At 47.5% G+C, this 13,767-nt stretch overlaps 1 protein-coding gene across 3 annotated transcripts in view; it reads left to right on the top strand.

Annotated features, from left to right (window-relative positions):
* The first annotated feature begins 333 nt into the window (after window positions 1-333).
* The window catches only part of RNF8 (ring finger protein 8), a 29,804-nt gene continuing 16,370 nt past the window's right edge, over window positions 334-13,767 (top strand). For 2 of the 3 annotated variants that reach the window (XM_084754314.1, XM_084754313.1), the window contains exons 1-2: window positions 334-945; window positions 6,636-6,764. In XM_084754314.1, the coding sequence (XP_084610440.1) occupies window positions 835-945; window positions 6,636-6,764 (240 nt within the window). In that variant the 5' untranslated portion in view covers window positions 334-834. The remainder of the gene's footprint in view (window positions 946-6,635; window positions 6,765-13,767) is intronic. The other variant, XM_084754312.1, reaches the window with a different exon arrangement.

Raw genomic sequence — 13,767 nt, 5'->3', positions numbered from 1 at the left:
AATAAATATCCAGTTCATGGCTGCTGGACTTGGGGGAGTGGCTTTGGAGAGCAAGGAGGGGAAGATCCTGGGGGGATACTCACATTGGACCACGAATCCAAGGGAAGAAGTGTTTCTTATTATTCATTATATTATATTATATTATATTATATTATATTATATTATATTATATTATATTATATTATATTATTGATTGATTGGTTTTTCGAGACAAAGAGTTTTCCTTTGTAGCCTTGGCTGGCTGGCCTCCCCACCTACCTTCTGCCTCCCTGAGTGCTGGGATTAAAGGCGTGCACCATCACCTCTGGCCATTGTAATTTTTAATTTAAGTATTTATTCGTGTGTACGTACAAACCCGCCATGGGGGCGCATGTGCAGGTCGGAGGCCAACTCGAGGGGGTCCGTTTTCTCCAGCCACCATGTAGGTGAAGGCTGAGGAACAAACTCCTGTCGCCAGGCTTGGCAGCAGGCGACTTGTGCTCGCTGAGCCATCCTCCAGGCCCTGTAGTTTATTTTGAAAGTTTTTGGATTTGGAAGACAAAAGCTCGCTCGGTGATCCATCCGGGTTGGCCTCGGTCCGCAGCAAGCGTTCGGCTCATCCTTCTGGGCTACACCTGCCCCCTTCCGGCCCGCGGGCGCGGCCTTGCCGCCGCGCACGCGCACTGCCGTCCCTGCCGGCTCAGGGGCGGGCCGGCGTTCGCTGCGTCGGCGATCCCCGGGCGATTGCTTCTGTCTGTTGTGTAGTTATGGTGCGGGAGAGGCGCCCGGGGGACGGCTGGAACCCAGGCTGGAGTTTCGGTGGTTGCTGAGCGCTGCCCCGGTGCCGAGCGGGCTATGGGCGAGCCCGACCCCTTGGTCTCGGGGCAGCTCGCGGCCGGCCGGACCTGGTGCTTGCGGCGGCTGGGGATGGACGGCGAGTGGCTGCGGCTGGAGGCTGGGAGTGAGGTGAGGGCGGGCGGCTTGGCGGGCTGCGGGAGCCGGGAGGCTGAGGAGCGGCGCCATGCCGGCCCGGCCTGCCTGCGCGGAGACGCCGGGGCGGCCCCGGGGCCTGGCCGTCTCGGCGCCTGGCGGGACCAGGCCGCGAGGCCAGGCGAGGCCGCGGCTTGAGGCCCGGGCTGGAGGGCGGCTGCGCGGGAGCGAGGCCCGAGCCAAGCCGCCGTAACGGACACCGGTCTCCCGGCGAGGAGAAGGATGGCGCGGTCCCCGTTGGGTCTCCCGGAGCCTTGCGGTGACCCAACTCAGTAGGGAAACTGAGGCAGAGGCGTTTCTTACTGACCCCCAAGAATGACAAACGCGTCCAGGGAGTCTGAAGCTGGACGCCCGGATGGCTGCGGAGGGCTTGGACTCTCTGGAGTAGATTTCGAGTGTGATTGCGAGTTTCGGGGTAGCTTGTCTGAGATCCTCCAGCTTGAGTGTAAACAATAAAGTCTTTCATCCCCGAGGAGAATTGGCGCGCTGGGGTGGGCCACGGTTGTTGCATCCCAGAAGTGGGTCAGAGACACAGCATTCTCTCCCGAAACTGCTCAGTGTTTGCTAAGTGCAGGCTTAACGGGCTGGTGCTGGGGATTGAACCCAGGGCCTTGGACTTGGAAGGCAAGCACTCTGCTGAATGAGCAAAGTTAAGAACAAAAACAAAGAGGAAACGGGAGGCCCAGTTATAAGTCGGAGGGAGGTGCTGGGGTAGGCTGCATCCTTGGAGTCTGCTCTGGAAAGAGAACTGGGTTGGATATGGGCTTGCATTGCAACGCCCTTTGGGTTTTGCCAAAGTCTGTGCAATGTTGGCCGTGTGTCATGTGTGGTGGTCTTAGGTCAGGTTGGCACGCAAACTGGAGTTAGCTGAAAAGGAGGGAATCTAAATTGAGAACCCGCCTCCATAAGATCCGGCTGTAAGGCATTTTCTTAGTGATTGATGGGGGAGGGTCTGGACCATTGTGGGTGGTGCCATCCCTGGGCTGGTGGTCCTGGGTTCTGTAAGAGAGCAGGCTGAGCAAGCCCCACCGTGAGTAGCCTGCTTCCAGGTTCCTGCCTGTCTGAGTTCCTGCCCTGACTTCTTTGATGATGCACTGTGATACGGAAGTGTAAGTTGGATAAACCCTTTCTTCCCCAACTTGCCTTTTGGTCATGGTGTTTCGTTGCAACAATCGTAATCCTAACAAAGGCATCATGTAACTTAAATTAATTGAATTGGTAACGTGAGTGTGCCAAGGTGTGGCTTATTTAGCAGTGTTCTGGAGCAGGTCTGGCTTTAAATTGGCAGGCTGAGAGGGCTGCTTATTTTTACATACAAGGGCATGCCCCTCCCCTCTTTCCCCTCCCCGTTCACTAGTCTCTCACAGCCCTTTAGGGGAACCTAATCAAGTGTTGACTTATTCAGTTCTGTGACTTGTGACTAGCTTGGCAGCCCCGGAGTAGCAGGGGCAGGAGGACTGAAGAGATCTCCTGTTCCACGGTGATTTGTGTGGAGTCAAACCTATGTGGGGAGAGACCCATAGAAGCCAAGAGAATGCTGAAGACAGTGCGAGGGTTGACCTGCCTTGGGGCGGCCTATGTGTGAGAGAAGTCGGCCTGGTGATGTGCAACGTCAGCTTGTTGGCAGTATTTGTAGCATGGCGTCAGGGTTTGGGGGCAGTGCTGGTGTCCTCTAATGACAGCTCAGGCAGGCCAGTTCCCCTCAAAGTTTCAGCTTTGCTTGCTTGTTTTCGAGAGTCTGCCCTAAGGGGGCTGGACGGGGAAGGAATGGTTCTAGCGTATTCACTGGTTATTCAGTGGGGGTGGCAGGAAGGCATAGCTGGTGAAGATGAGCAAGAGCAAGCGGGTCTTCTGGATGGATGTCGGCGTGCTTGCTAAGGGCTGTAAGTGGAGCGGCTCCCATGGGCGTTCACAGGGTGGCGCTGAAATAGAACCATTGCCAATTCTAGGACTGGCCAGTGAAGGGGAGGATGACAGGATGCTTTCTTTCTCTGGATTCTAAGTCAGGGACAGTTTTGTTTTATGACTTACTTTTATTTCATGTGCATTGGTGTTTTGTCAGCATGTTTTTCTGAGAGAGGATGTTGGCTCCCTTCGAACTTGAGTTATAGTTGTGAGCTGCCATATGGGTGCTGGCAATTAACCCGGGTCCTCTGGAGGAGCAGCCAGTGTTCGTAACTGCTGAGCCATTTCCCTAGCCCCACAGGGACATCAAATAGAATATGGAGTACTTCTGTAAAACATCGACTGACGATGGAAATTGTTAGTGATTATGGACGGTAGATGATTCCTAAATACCCCAGTGCCACGCTAGTTCACACACATGGCCATTCTCCATTGAAAAGGTCGTGTATGTATGTGTGAGTGTGGCTGGCTGGCTGCATGCTGTGGTATATCCGCAGAGGTAAGGGACAGCTTCAGGGAGTCTGTGTTCTCCATGAAAGCCAAGACGTGGGGCTCAGGCTGTCAGGCTTGGTAGCAAGAGCCTTTCCCCACTGAGATATCTAGGTGGCTGGCCCCCAGTTTCCAACTTCTGATATAAAGCAAGACTCAAAATAGCACTATTCTAGAACCTGGGCCTACCCTCTAGGCAGGCAGGCTTTCCTCTCCCCTGTCCTCCTAAATGCTAGGGTCATAGCTGTCTCTCTACCACATGTGGTTTGGGCAAGACCACAGTGTTCCCAAGTATCTGCTGTTTCAGAAGGGCTGTGGGGCTGGGCTCAGTGCACTCAGAGAGGCAGAGGCAGGCGGACCCATGTGAGTTTGAGGTCAGCTTGTTCTACAAAGTGAGTCCAGGACAGCCAAGGCTACACAGAGAAACCCTGTCTTGAAAAACAAAGTAAAAGAAAAGAAAAGAAAGATGCAGTGGCAAATGAAACTCATACCCTGGTGGTGTGGGCTGAGGTAAGTGTATGCTAACAACATGAGGAATGCAGTTACCCCTTCAGGTAAGTTTAATTAGTGTAGGCACCTGAGGGGGTGAGTCTAGAAAGCTCGGTTTACCACACAGAAGTCTGAGGGAAGAGTGTTTGAAAGCAGAGCGTACACAGGAGAAGGCCCTCGGGGGGCTAGAGTGTGGATAGTTTTAGGTTATGATGGATCTTCAAGAGAGATGATCTGACTTAACGTTTTTGTATTAGCCTTTCGGCTGCTATAGGAAGAGTAAGACAGGGAGAGCTGAGAGCGCGGGGCTGGGAAGTTTGGCCTGCGAGATGAGAGTGAGGAGACCTAGGGCAGGCCTAGGAGTGCTGCAGCTGCTGGAGTTATTTACAGTGTCAGCGTGAGAATGGAAGGCACACACGCGTTCTAGGCTGAGTGTGCATCTACAGTCGTGTCCACTACTATGAGTTTATAAGCAATTAATAAATTAGCCTAGAACAACATGGTATTCTTGAAGGATCTTGAAGATGTGGTTCTGAAGGATTCTCAAAAGGAGGAAAGAAAGAAGGCAGGTTTTAGAAAACCACAGACCTCACGCCTTTAATCCCAGCACTTGGGAGGCAGAGGCAGAGGCAGAGGCAGGAGAATCTCTGAGTTTCAGGCTAACTTGATCTACATAATGAGCTCAGGCCAGCAAAGGCTTCTTAGTGAGACCCTGCCTCCAACAAACAGGAAAAAAGAAAACCATAACCTTGGATTTTCCTGCTAAAGTCACTGTATAGATCAGTTAGTCGATCACTTATCCACGGAAAGTAGTAAAGACACTAAGACCTAGGTCTCAGAAGAACTGCATTTCCTTCCCCCGGTGGCTATGCTTAGATGGATCTAAGTGATAGGTGGGAATCTGGGCTTCCTTTCTATCTTCTAAAGAAATTCGGGCTTTTCTTGTGGGTAAGCAAGGACCTAGGACGTAGGGAATTTAGTTGGTGCTACTTACTAGACTTTATGGAGTATGTCTCCCACATGTGCCTGCAGGGGCCAGATGAATCTGGACTTGGAGTTATGAGCTCTTAACCATTGAACATCTTTCCAGCCCCCATTTTATTTTATTTTTTTCCATGTCGTGACTGAAGGTACATCATCAGCTACCATGTCAGTTTTATGGGAGACTAAAGCTAGAAGGAGCATTATGTAATAGTCTCTCTGATGGCAGATTAAAAAGTTTTTTTTAAATCTTAAGGCAGAGTAATAGGCTGAACTAACAAGATAGAAATCAACAGAAATCAGTGTCAGCTCCTGCATTTGAAGCAACATTTTGCCGACTAGTCAACTGTAGAAAGAGACACAGTGTAGTCATCTTGGGGGACGGGAGGATCAGGAATGTGTTATCTCCCAGCCCGAGGATGCCTTGCAGTACTCTGTGTCAGCTGGTGCTGCACATATCCCAGTAGCCATGCCCAGGACGGGGAAGGTAACGTAGGACTTGACTTTGCAGAATAATTTAAATTTGTTTTTCTTATTATGACAACTATAACAATAAACCAGGCATCTGCTCAGACTTGCTGAGATGACAAACTCAACCTTAGGGTTAAGTAAAGCAGCTGGGATGCAGGGCAGGAGTGGTGGTGACTGGAGATACTTCACAACTGTGTGGAGACGGTGATTGGAGGTTTCCTGATGTGCCAGAGCAGAACCAGGGCCAACTGCAGGGAGTCACAGAGAGAGAGAGAGATGCTGAGTTTTGAAACTCCAAGGCCTAGCCGGGCATGGTGGCGCACACCTTTAATCTCAGCGCTCGGGAGGCAGAGGCAGAGATGATAATGTAGCAGAAGAGGGTGGCAGAGCCCCTGCAACTGGAATTATGGATGGTTATGAGCCGCCATGTAGGTGTTGGGAAAACAAACCTGGTCTTCTGGAAGAACAGCCAGTGCTTTTAACTCTGAGCTGTCTCTCCAGCCTTCCTTGGTTAACTCTTTTGTTGTTGTTTTGTTTTGTTTCTGAGACAGGATTTCTCTGTGTAGCCTTGGGTGTCTTGGAACTTGCTGGTCTTGAACTCACAGAGATCTGCTGCCTCTGCCTCCCCAGTGCTGGGACTAAAGGTGTGCAGTACCACTGCCTGGCTTTTCTCCCTCACCCCACCCCACACTTTGATTATAGGTAGTTTTGTTTGTTTGTTTGTTTTTGTTTTTGTTTGTAATGTAGGAGTACTCTGTATGTACATTTGCAGGCCCGAAGAGGGCATCAGATCCCTTTATAGATGGTTGTGAGTCACCACATCGTTGCTGGGAATTGAACTCAGGACCTCTGGAAGAGCAGCCAGTGTTCTTAACCACTGAGCCATCTTGACAGCCCCTATAGTTAACTCTTAAGTGTTCTCTTATCATAGCTTGTGTCCTTTTTCTTGTGCCTTTTCCATGTGTCCACTGAGGAGCAGAAAGACAGCTGATGAGCAGTTTAGGTTCCACAGCTGTCTGGTTTCTTTTTTTTTTTTTTTTAAAGATTTATTTATTGATTATTATGTATACAGTGCTCTGGCTGCACATACACCTGTAGGCTGGAAGAGGGCATCGGATCACATTATAGATGGTTGTGAGCCACCATGTGGTTGCCAAGAGTTGAACTCAGGACCTTTGGAAGAACAGGCTGTGCTCTTAACCACTGAGCCATCTCTCCAGCCCAGCTGTCTGGTTTCTTACGTCAGGACCTGTGTATGCTGCTGGTTGGCAAGAACCTTCCTTTTTAGCATAGTGACTGACTGTGTCTATTCCATGGCCTCTGTCTTTCAGGTGACTATAGGGCGAGGATTTGGTGTCACATACCAACTGATATCAAAGGTGTGCCCTCTGATGATTTCACGAAACCACTGTGTTTTGAAGCAGAATCCTGAGGGACAGTGGACAATTATGGACAACAAGGTACAAGAGCTCACATAAGCTTAATGACTCCTTTGGGTTTTATGTATTTTGAAAAATTGTATTATTATTTTAATTTATGTGTGCTTCGGGAGGGGGTTAAGATAATGTGAGTGCGGGTGCCAGCAGAGGCTAGTGTTGCCAGATCTTTAGGCATAATGTTATTGTCTAATTCAAATGTTGATTTCTGTGTACACACACACACACACACACACACACACACACACACACACACACACACACACACACACACACTATCTGGTTGCACTCCTTGTTTTGAGAATCTCTTGTCTCAGTGTTGTGTAAACACTCATCCCCAATTGTCCCCTAATATGCCAGTAAAGCAGTTTGTGGCCAATGCTGAGCAGGGGAGAGGATAGGGCTGGGGGCCCTTCCAGCCAGAGGAGGAGTTTACAGGAAGAACTAGGGGATTTCAGCCAGAGGAGAGACCAGGAGTGAGAACAAAGCAAGAGAGCTACAGAGTCTAAGTATCTCTGCAGTGCTCACTGGGAGGGAGCCAAAATAGCTTAGAAGAAGGATAGAGTCACAGCTGCTCAGTTCCTGTGCTGTGGAGCTTGTTACAGTAATATAATGGAGTCTCAGTTATTTGTGAATAGCCACGTTAAGAGAAAAACTGAAAAGCAATCTGTTTTATAAAAACAGCATTAACATTTTGGCTTAAGTAGAATCTAAACTTAAACAGGAAGCAGCTTCTTAGTTCTGTTTCTTAAGAGAGCCAGTCTCTAAGGCAGGAGTTCACAGCCTCCTGATTAGACCGCCTGAAGAGGCTGGCTGCAGAAGAAAAGCTGCTACAAACCCCAGAGAGGCAGTTCTTTTAGGAAGCCCTTGCGGAGGGGGGCAGGGGCTCTTTTATTTACATAAGCAAGCTTCTCAAAGTCAGACCTGCTAGCCAAGGAAGGAAGCTAAATCCCTTTGAGAAGGACCTGTTGCCAAGTGTGGTGGAACATGCTTGGGAGGTAGAGGCAGAGGCAGGACCTTTGTGAATTCGAAAGTCCTGGACAGCCAGGGCTCTATGTAACAGAAACCCCGTTTGGGGGTGGGGGAAGAGAGAGAGGGGGCTCTTGCTGGCCTGACTTGTACCTGTGGACCAGGTAGCCTCCCCCCAGCTTCTCTTCTGGACCAGTTCAGATGCTTGAAGCTTCTCAGTCGTCTTCGGCTCCTGCTTCCAGGGAGAGGCTTTTGGCCTCCCTCGCTGGATCCTGACCCTGCTCCCTCTCTGGGAAGTTACTTGATTCACAAATGTTTGTTCCTCTGAAAGTAAAGTCAGGCTGGAGGGATGGCTGAGAGGTTAAGAGCATTGGCTGCTCTTCCAAAGTCCTGAGTTCAATTTCCAGCAACCTCATGGTGGCTCACAACCATCTATAATGAGATTTGATGCTCTCTTCTGGTGTACATGCAGGCAAAACACTGTGTATATATGATAAATAAACAAATCTTTTTTAAAAAAGAAATTAAAGTCCTTAGGGAGAGGTTTTGAGACTAAAGAAGACGGTTATTTTCCGTGTTGGAAATGGAAGAAGGCACAATGACACCAAGCCTTTACACACCGCCCCACCCCAAGACAGGGTTTCTCTGTGTTATCTTGGCTGTCCTAGGATTACAGTGATCCACCTGCCTCTGCCTCCTGAGTGTTGGGATTACAGGTGTGCACCACCACACCTGACACACCTTTGGACTTTTATAATGCCATTTTAAATGGCTTAAGGAAAAAGATTACAAACACTGCCATGTTGATAACTATTATATTGGTATTAATGATGATTTTTTTGTTTCTTTTTAAAACAGAGGGCCTTAAAAGATTTAGGAAATTTAGAAGATTCCTTGTTCAGTCTTTTAGGGAATAATTTGACTTTTCACAGCCACAGCAAGGGTCTTTTGTGTTTTGATGTCTCCTGTAGCTGTTTGTCCAACTATAACTGAATCATGAACATTTGTTCCTATGTCTGCAGTAGTTTTGGTCCATTCATGAAGAGGTGCACATCTTGCCCTCAGGGGTCTAACATTAGCATCAAATTCAACATTAGCATTCTAAAAATTAGAGACCAAAATAGATTTTCTCTACCATTTGGATCTGATACTGTTCTACTCAGAGGTTTAGTTAATATCTGTACAAAGTCAGTGAAAGATTCATTTCAACCTTGGGTTGTCTTCGTAAATGATTTAGCTTGTCCCTGTTATTCAACCCTGTCCCAAGCACTTAAGGCTGCTGTGTGGCATTGTCGTAGGACAGTATCAAAGGGTAATCTGTATTCTTAATTCAGAATACGGACCTTCACCTAGTAACTAATCTTTAACAATATCAGTGCCCTGGGGGCTGGGGAGATGGCTCAGAGGTTAAGAACAATGGCTGCTCTTCCAGAGGTCCTGAGTTCAATTCCCAGCAAAGATGGTGGCTCACAACCATCTATAATGTGATCTGATGCCCTCTTCTGGCCTGCAAGTATACATGCAGGCAGAACACTGTATGCACAATAAATATAAAACTCAAAAAAGATTCTTTAAATTAAAAAAAAAATATCTATCTATCTATCTATCTATCTATCTATCTATCTATCTATCTATATTTTTTTATGATCCCAGCACGCAGGAGGCAAAGGTAGGTGGATCTCTTTGAGTTCGAGGACAGCCTGGTCTACAAAGAGAGTTCAGACCAACCAAGGCTACACAGAGAAACCCTGTCTCGAGCCCCCACCCTCAAGATGATAAAAGGCCAAACTTAAAATTACAGTTAGATGGTATTGAGATTGAGGGGTTACTGGATACTGAGGCAGATGTCATAATAATTTCCCAAAATTCCTGACATCCAGTTTGGCCACTTCAAAAGGTATCTACACAGCTCCTAGGAATTGAGTCATTGTTGCAGGTAAAACAAAATCTAAAATGGCTTAAATGTGTGAGACCAGAAGGACAAATAGGGTAATTAAGGCCATACATGGCTAATGTAGCTACGACTTTATGGGGAGAGATCTGTTGTTTCAGTGGGAGGCACAGATTATCATTCTTCCAATTTCAGGGACAAGCCATAAAGTCAGGGATATTCCTGACTTTATGGTCAGACGACTGTCCAAGTTGTCCATAAAGAGCGCACTAGAAAAGCTGGTCCTCCAATTCTATATGGGGAGGACACTGCTGACAATAAATACCAATGGCCTTTCCACTAAGGTGGTTGACTGACCAACCTATTTGGATAGAACAATGGCCCATAACAAAAGAAAAGTTACAAGCACTAGAACAGCTGATCCAAGAGCAGTTGGAGGCTCTACATTTAGAAATGTCCACCAGTCCTTGGAATTCTCCTGTATTTGTCACTAAAAAGAAATCTGGCAAATGGAGGCTGTTGACAGATCTCAGTGATCAGCACAACCATTTAGCCTGTGGGCTCTTCACAGCCTGGGATCCTTGCCTTCCTCTACCTAAGGAATCAGCTACTATAGTAACTGACTTGAAAGGTTGCTTCTTCCCCATTCCTTTATGAGACAAGATAGAAAAAGATTTGCTTCCACAGTGCTCACATTTTATCTTTCTGTGCCAACCAAAAAGGCCCAGTGGAGGGTCTTGCCACAAGGAATGTTAAGTAGTTCTGTTTTTTATGCCAAAGTTTTGTACAGCCATTAGAAGTAATTTGTACTTAATGTCCTCAATCCATAACTTACCGTTACATGGGTGATATCTTACTTCCTGATTCAGACACAAGTACCTTAGAAGAATGTTTAAGTACAGAAAAGTTTGCCTTGCTGGGGCTCCCTCTGCGAGTGGAGTTCAGGTACTTGTGAGGCGCTCTGTGTGTGCTGGAAACTGAGCAGTGTGCGTGTGGTGTTTTAACTCATGAGCCATCTCTCCAGCTCTATTTTCCTTCCATTTTTCATTTATTTATTATTTAATTTTTTGAGACAGGGTTCCTTTGTGTAGCCTTACCTGTCCTAGAATTAGCTCTGTAGATCAAGCTGGCCTTGATCTGCCTGCCTCTGCCTCCTGAATGCACCATCACTACCCAGATAAAATTTCCTTTCCTCCCCCCCCCACATGGTATAAGATTTATTGTAGCAGCAGGGGAGAGAAGGAAAGTGGGGGCGGCCTAGGGGCGCAGAGAGACAGAGAGAAAGAGCACACTTCCTTTTCTTAACACCTAATGGTTGTTCAGGTGTAATAGTCAGAAGTGCAGCCACAGCCACCTGTTGTTCTCTTTCCAAAGTGTAGCAATTCTGTGTGCTGCAGGCAGTTAGGTTGTTAACAGCCTTGAGTGACTGGTACCACAAAGGGAGTGTCTGAAATAGAGCTTTGGCTCCTTTTCCAGGAACTAGACCACATTTGTGGGGAAGTTGGCCCCTTTGAAAGGTGGTTGTGTGAGATCCTGGGACTCTGCTGTAGCTTCTGGAGGACAGCTGTGACTGGGGGTGGGGGTGGGGGGGCGTTGAGAGAGAGAGAGAGAGAGAGCTTCCTGCACTGAACTGCTTCCCTTCCCTCACCTTCCTTTCAGAACACTCCCTACACACACGTGCACCCCCACTTTAAAAATCAACCTGTGTAACTGTTGTGTTCTCAAAAACATTTTACTTTGAATAAAGGGTTTTCTGCTTTAATTTTTTTTTTTTTAGATTTCTTTATTACTGTATTATTTACATGTGTGTGTTGTATGCACATTTGTGTGCAGGTGCTTGAGGCTAGAAGAGAGATTTGGATTCTTCAGAGCTGGAGTTACAGGCAGCTGTGAGATGCCCCATGTGGCTGTTGGGAGCTGGGCTCGGGTTCTCTGGAAAAGGAGCAAGCCCTTTGAATTGCTGAGCCATCTCTTCAGTCTCCTTTAAGTAAAATGTAAAGTCATTGGTCTAGTGGGAAATTTACAAAGCCCAGGAGCTAGGGAGCACCTAGAGTGCAAATACGCAAGCACCCAGTGTATAATGAAAACGGTCTATGGAACAGGGGACTTTTTGTCTTGTTTTTGAGACATGGTTTCCATATGTAGACCAGGCTGGCCTCAAACTCACCGAGATCCACCTGTCTCTGCCTCCCGAGTGTTGGGATTAAAGGTGTGCTGAAGACTTTAAAAAAAAAAAAACAGGAGTCTTGTTGTGTAGACCAGGCTAGCCTTAAATTCATCTGCTACTTGGCGACTTCTACCTTTGCTATAGCGTCTGCCATCTCAAATCTGTGAGTGTATTTTATGTGGCTGAGTCTCGCTGCCTGGGCGATCCATCTTCAGGTGTGCAACAACCAGTGACACTGACTTCTGTTTCTTGTTCAGCTTTTATGTGGCACACTTTGTTTTTTGTCTTGTTTTATGTGTATGCGTGCTCTGTCTGCATGTATGTCTGTACACTACATGCATGCAGTGCCTGTGGAAGCCAGAAGAGGGAAACAGAGTCCCTGAAACTGCAATTACAGATGGTTTTAAGCCACCGTGTGTGTGTGTGTGTGTGTGTGTGTGTGTGTGTGTGTGTGTGTGTGTGTGTGTGTGTTCGCGCTTACACACATATATGTATTTACATATGTGTATATGTATGTATAACGCATGTGGTCTTAGTCTCCCTGATCCGTGAGTTCACACTCTGGCCTGTCCTCAAGTCAAGCTAAAAGCCCTGCCAGCGTCTTGCCAGCTCTGAAGCCGATTGTAGGACTTGTCATCTCCGTTTAGCTAACCCACGTCCACGTGGTACTCTTTACTGTGCCGGAGGATTCTAAACTTGTGTCCTTATGTTGCTTTTTTCCCCTGCAGATAGCTGCTACAAGCTATTCTCATGAAAATCTTGGGTGTCTTTACCTGGTATGTCAGTTATGGTTTTATTGCTGTGGAGAGACACCGTGACAATGGCAACTCTTTTTTTTTTTTCAAATTTAATTAATTTATTCAGATTACACCTCAATTATTGTCCCATCCCTGTATCCACCCATTCCTCCCTCCCTTCCGCTTTCACCCTATTCCCCCCACCATGTCTGTTACCGAGTGGGACCTCCTCCCCCACTATATGGTCATAGGCTATCAAGTCTCTGAGTGCCATCCCGGGGAAGTGTTCAAATATGGGGCACCAGAGTTCACGTCCGAGTCAGTCCCCCCTCTCCACTCAACTATGAAGAATGTCTTGTCCATTGGCTAGGTCTGAGAAGGGGTTCAATGTTTACTGCAAGTATTGTCCTTGGTTGGTGCAGTAGTTTGAGCAGAGCCCCTGGGCCCAGATCCACCTGTCACGATGTTCTTCTTGTAGGTTTCTAGGACCCTCTGGATCCTTCTATTTCCCCATTCTCCCATGCTTCTCTCACATAGAGTCCCAATAGGATGTCTATACAACTATCCCAATCTCCTGGTAAGTGAAGACTTTCATGTGATGTGCCCCTTGGGCTAGTGTCCAATTATAAGTGAGTATTTACCATGTGATTCTTTCAGAGTCTGGGTTAACTCACTCAGTATGATCATTTCTAGTTCCATCCATTTGTCCACAAATTTCGGGATTTCCTTGTTTTTTTATACCTGAGTAGTATTCCATAGTGTAAATAAATGTACCACAGTTTCTTTATCTATTCTTCGACCGAGGCACATTTAGGTTGTTTCCAGGTTCTGGCTATTATGAATAAGGCCACTATGAACATGGTTGGGCATATGTCCTTGTTGAGTGGTGGAGCATCTTCTGGGTATATTCCAAGGAGTAGAATAGGACTGGCAACTCTTATAAAGGAAAACATTTCACTGAGGCTGGCTCATGGTTTCCGAGGTTTACTCCATTACCATCATGGCAGGAAGCATGGCAGCGTGCAGGCAGACAGGGTGCTGGAGGAGCCAACAGTTCCACATCTTGATCTGCAGACAGCAGGAGACTGTGTCACACTGGGTGTGCCTTGAGCATAGGAGACTTCAAAGCCCACCCTCACAGTGACACACTTCCGCCAATGAGGCCACACCTAATAGTGCTGCTCCCTATGGGCCAAGCATTGGAACACATGAGTCTGGGGGCATTCCTATTCAGCCCACCACACCTGATGAGATGTTAGACGC

This window comes from Acomys minous (genome assembly GCF_964271855.1).
Source record: "Acomys minous genome assembly, chromosome: 13".
Classification (NCBI taxonomy): Eukaryota; Metazoa; Chordata; class Mammalia; order Rodentia; family Muridae; genus Acomys; species Acomys minous.
Note: the sequence above shows the minus strand (reverse complement) of the source record. Positions and strands in the feature narration are given on the sequence as shown.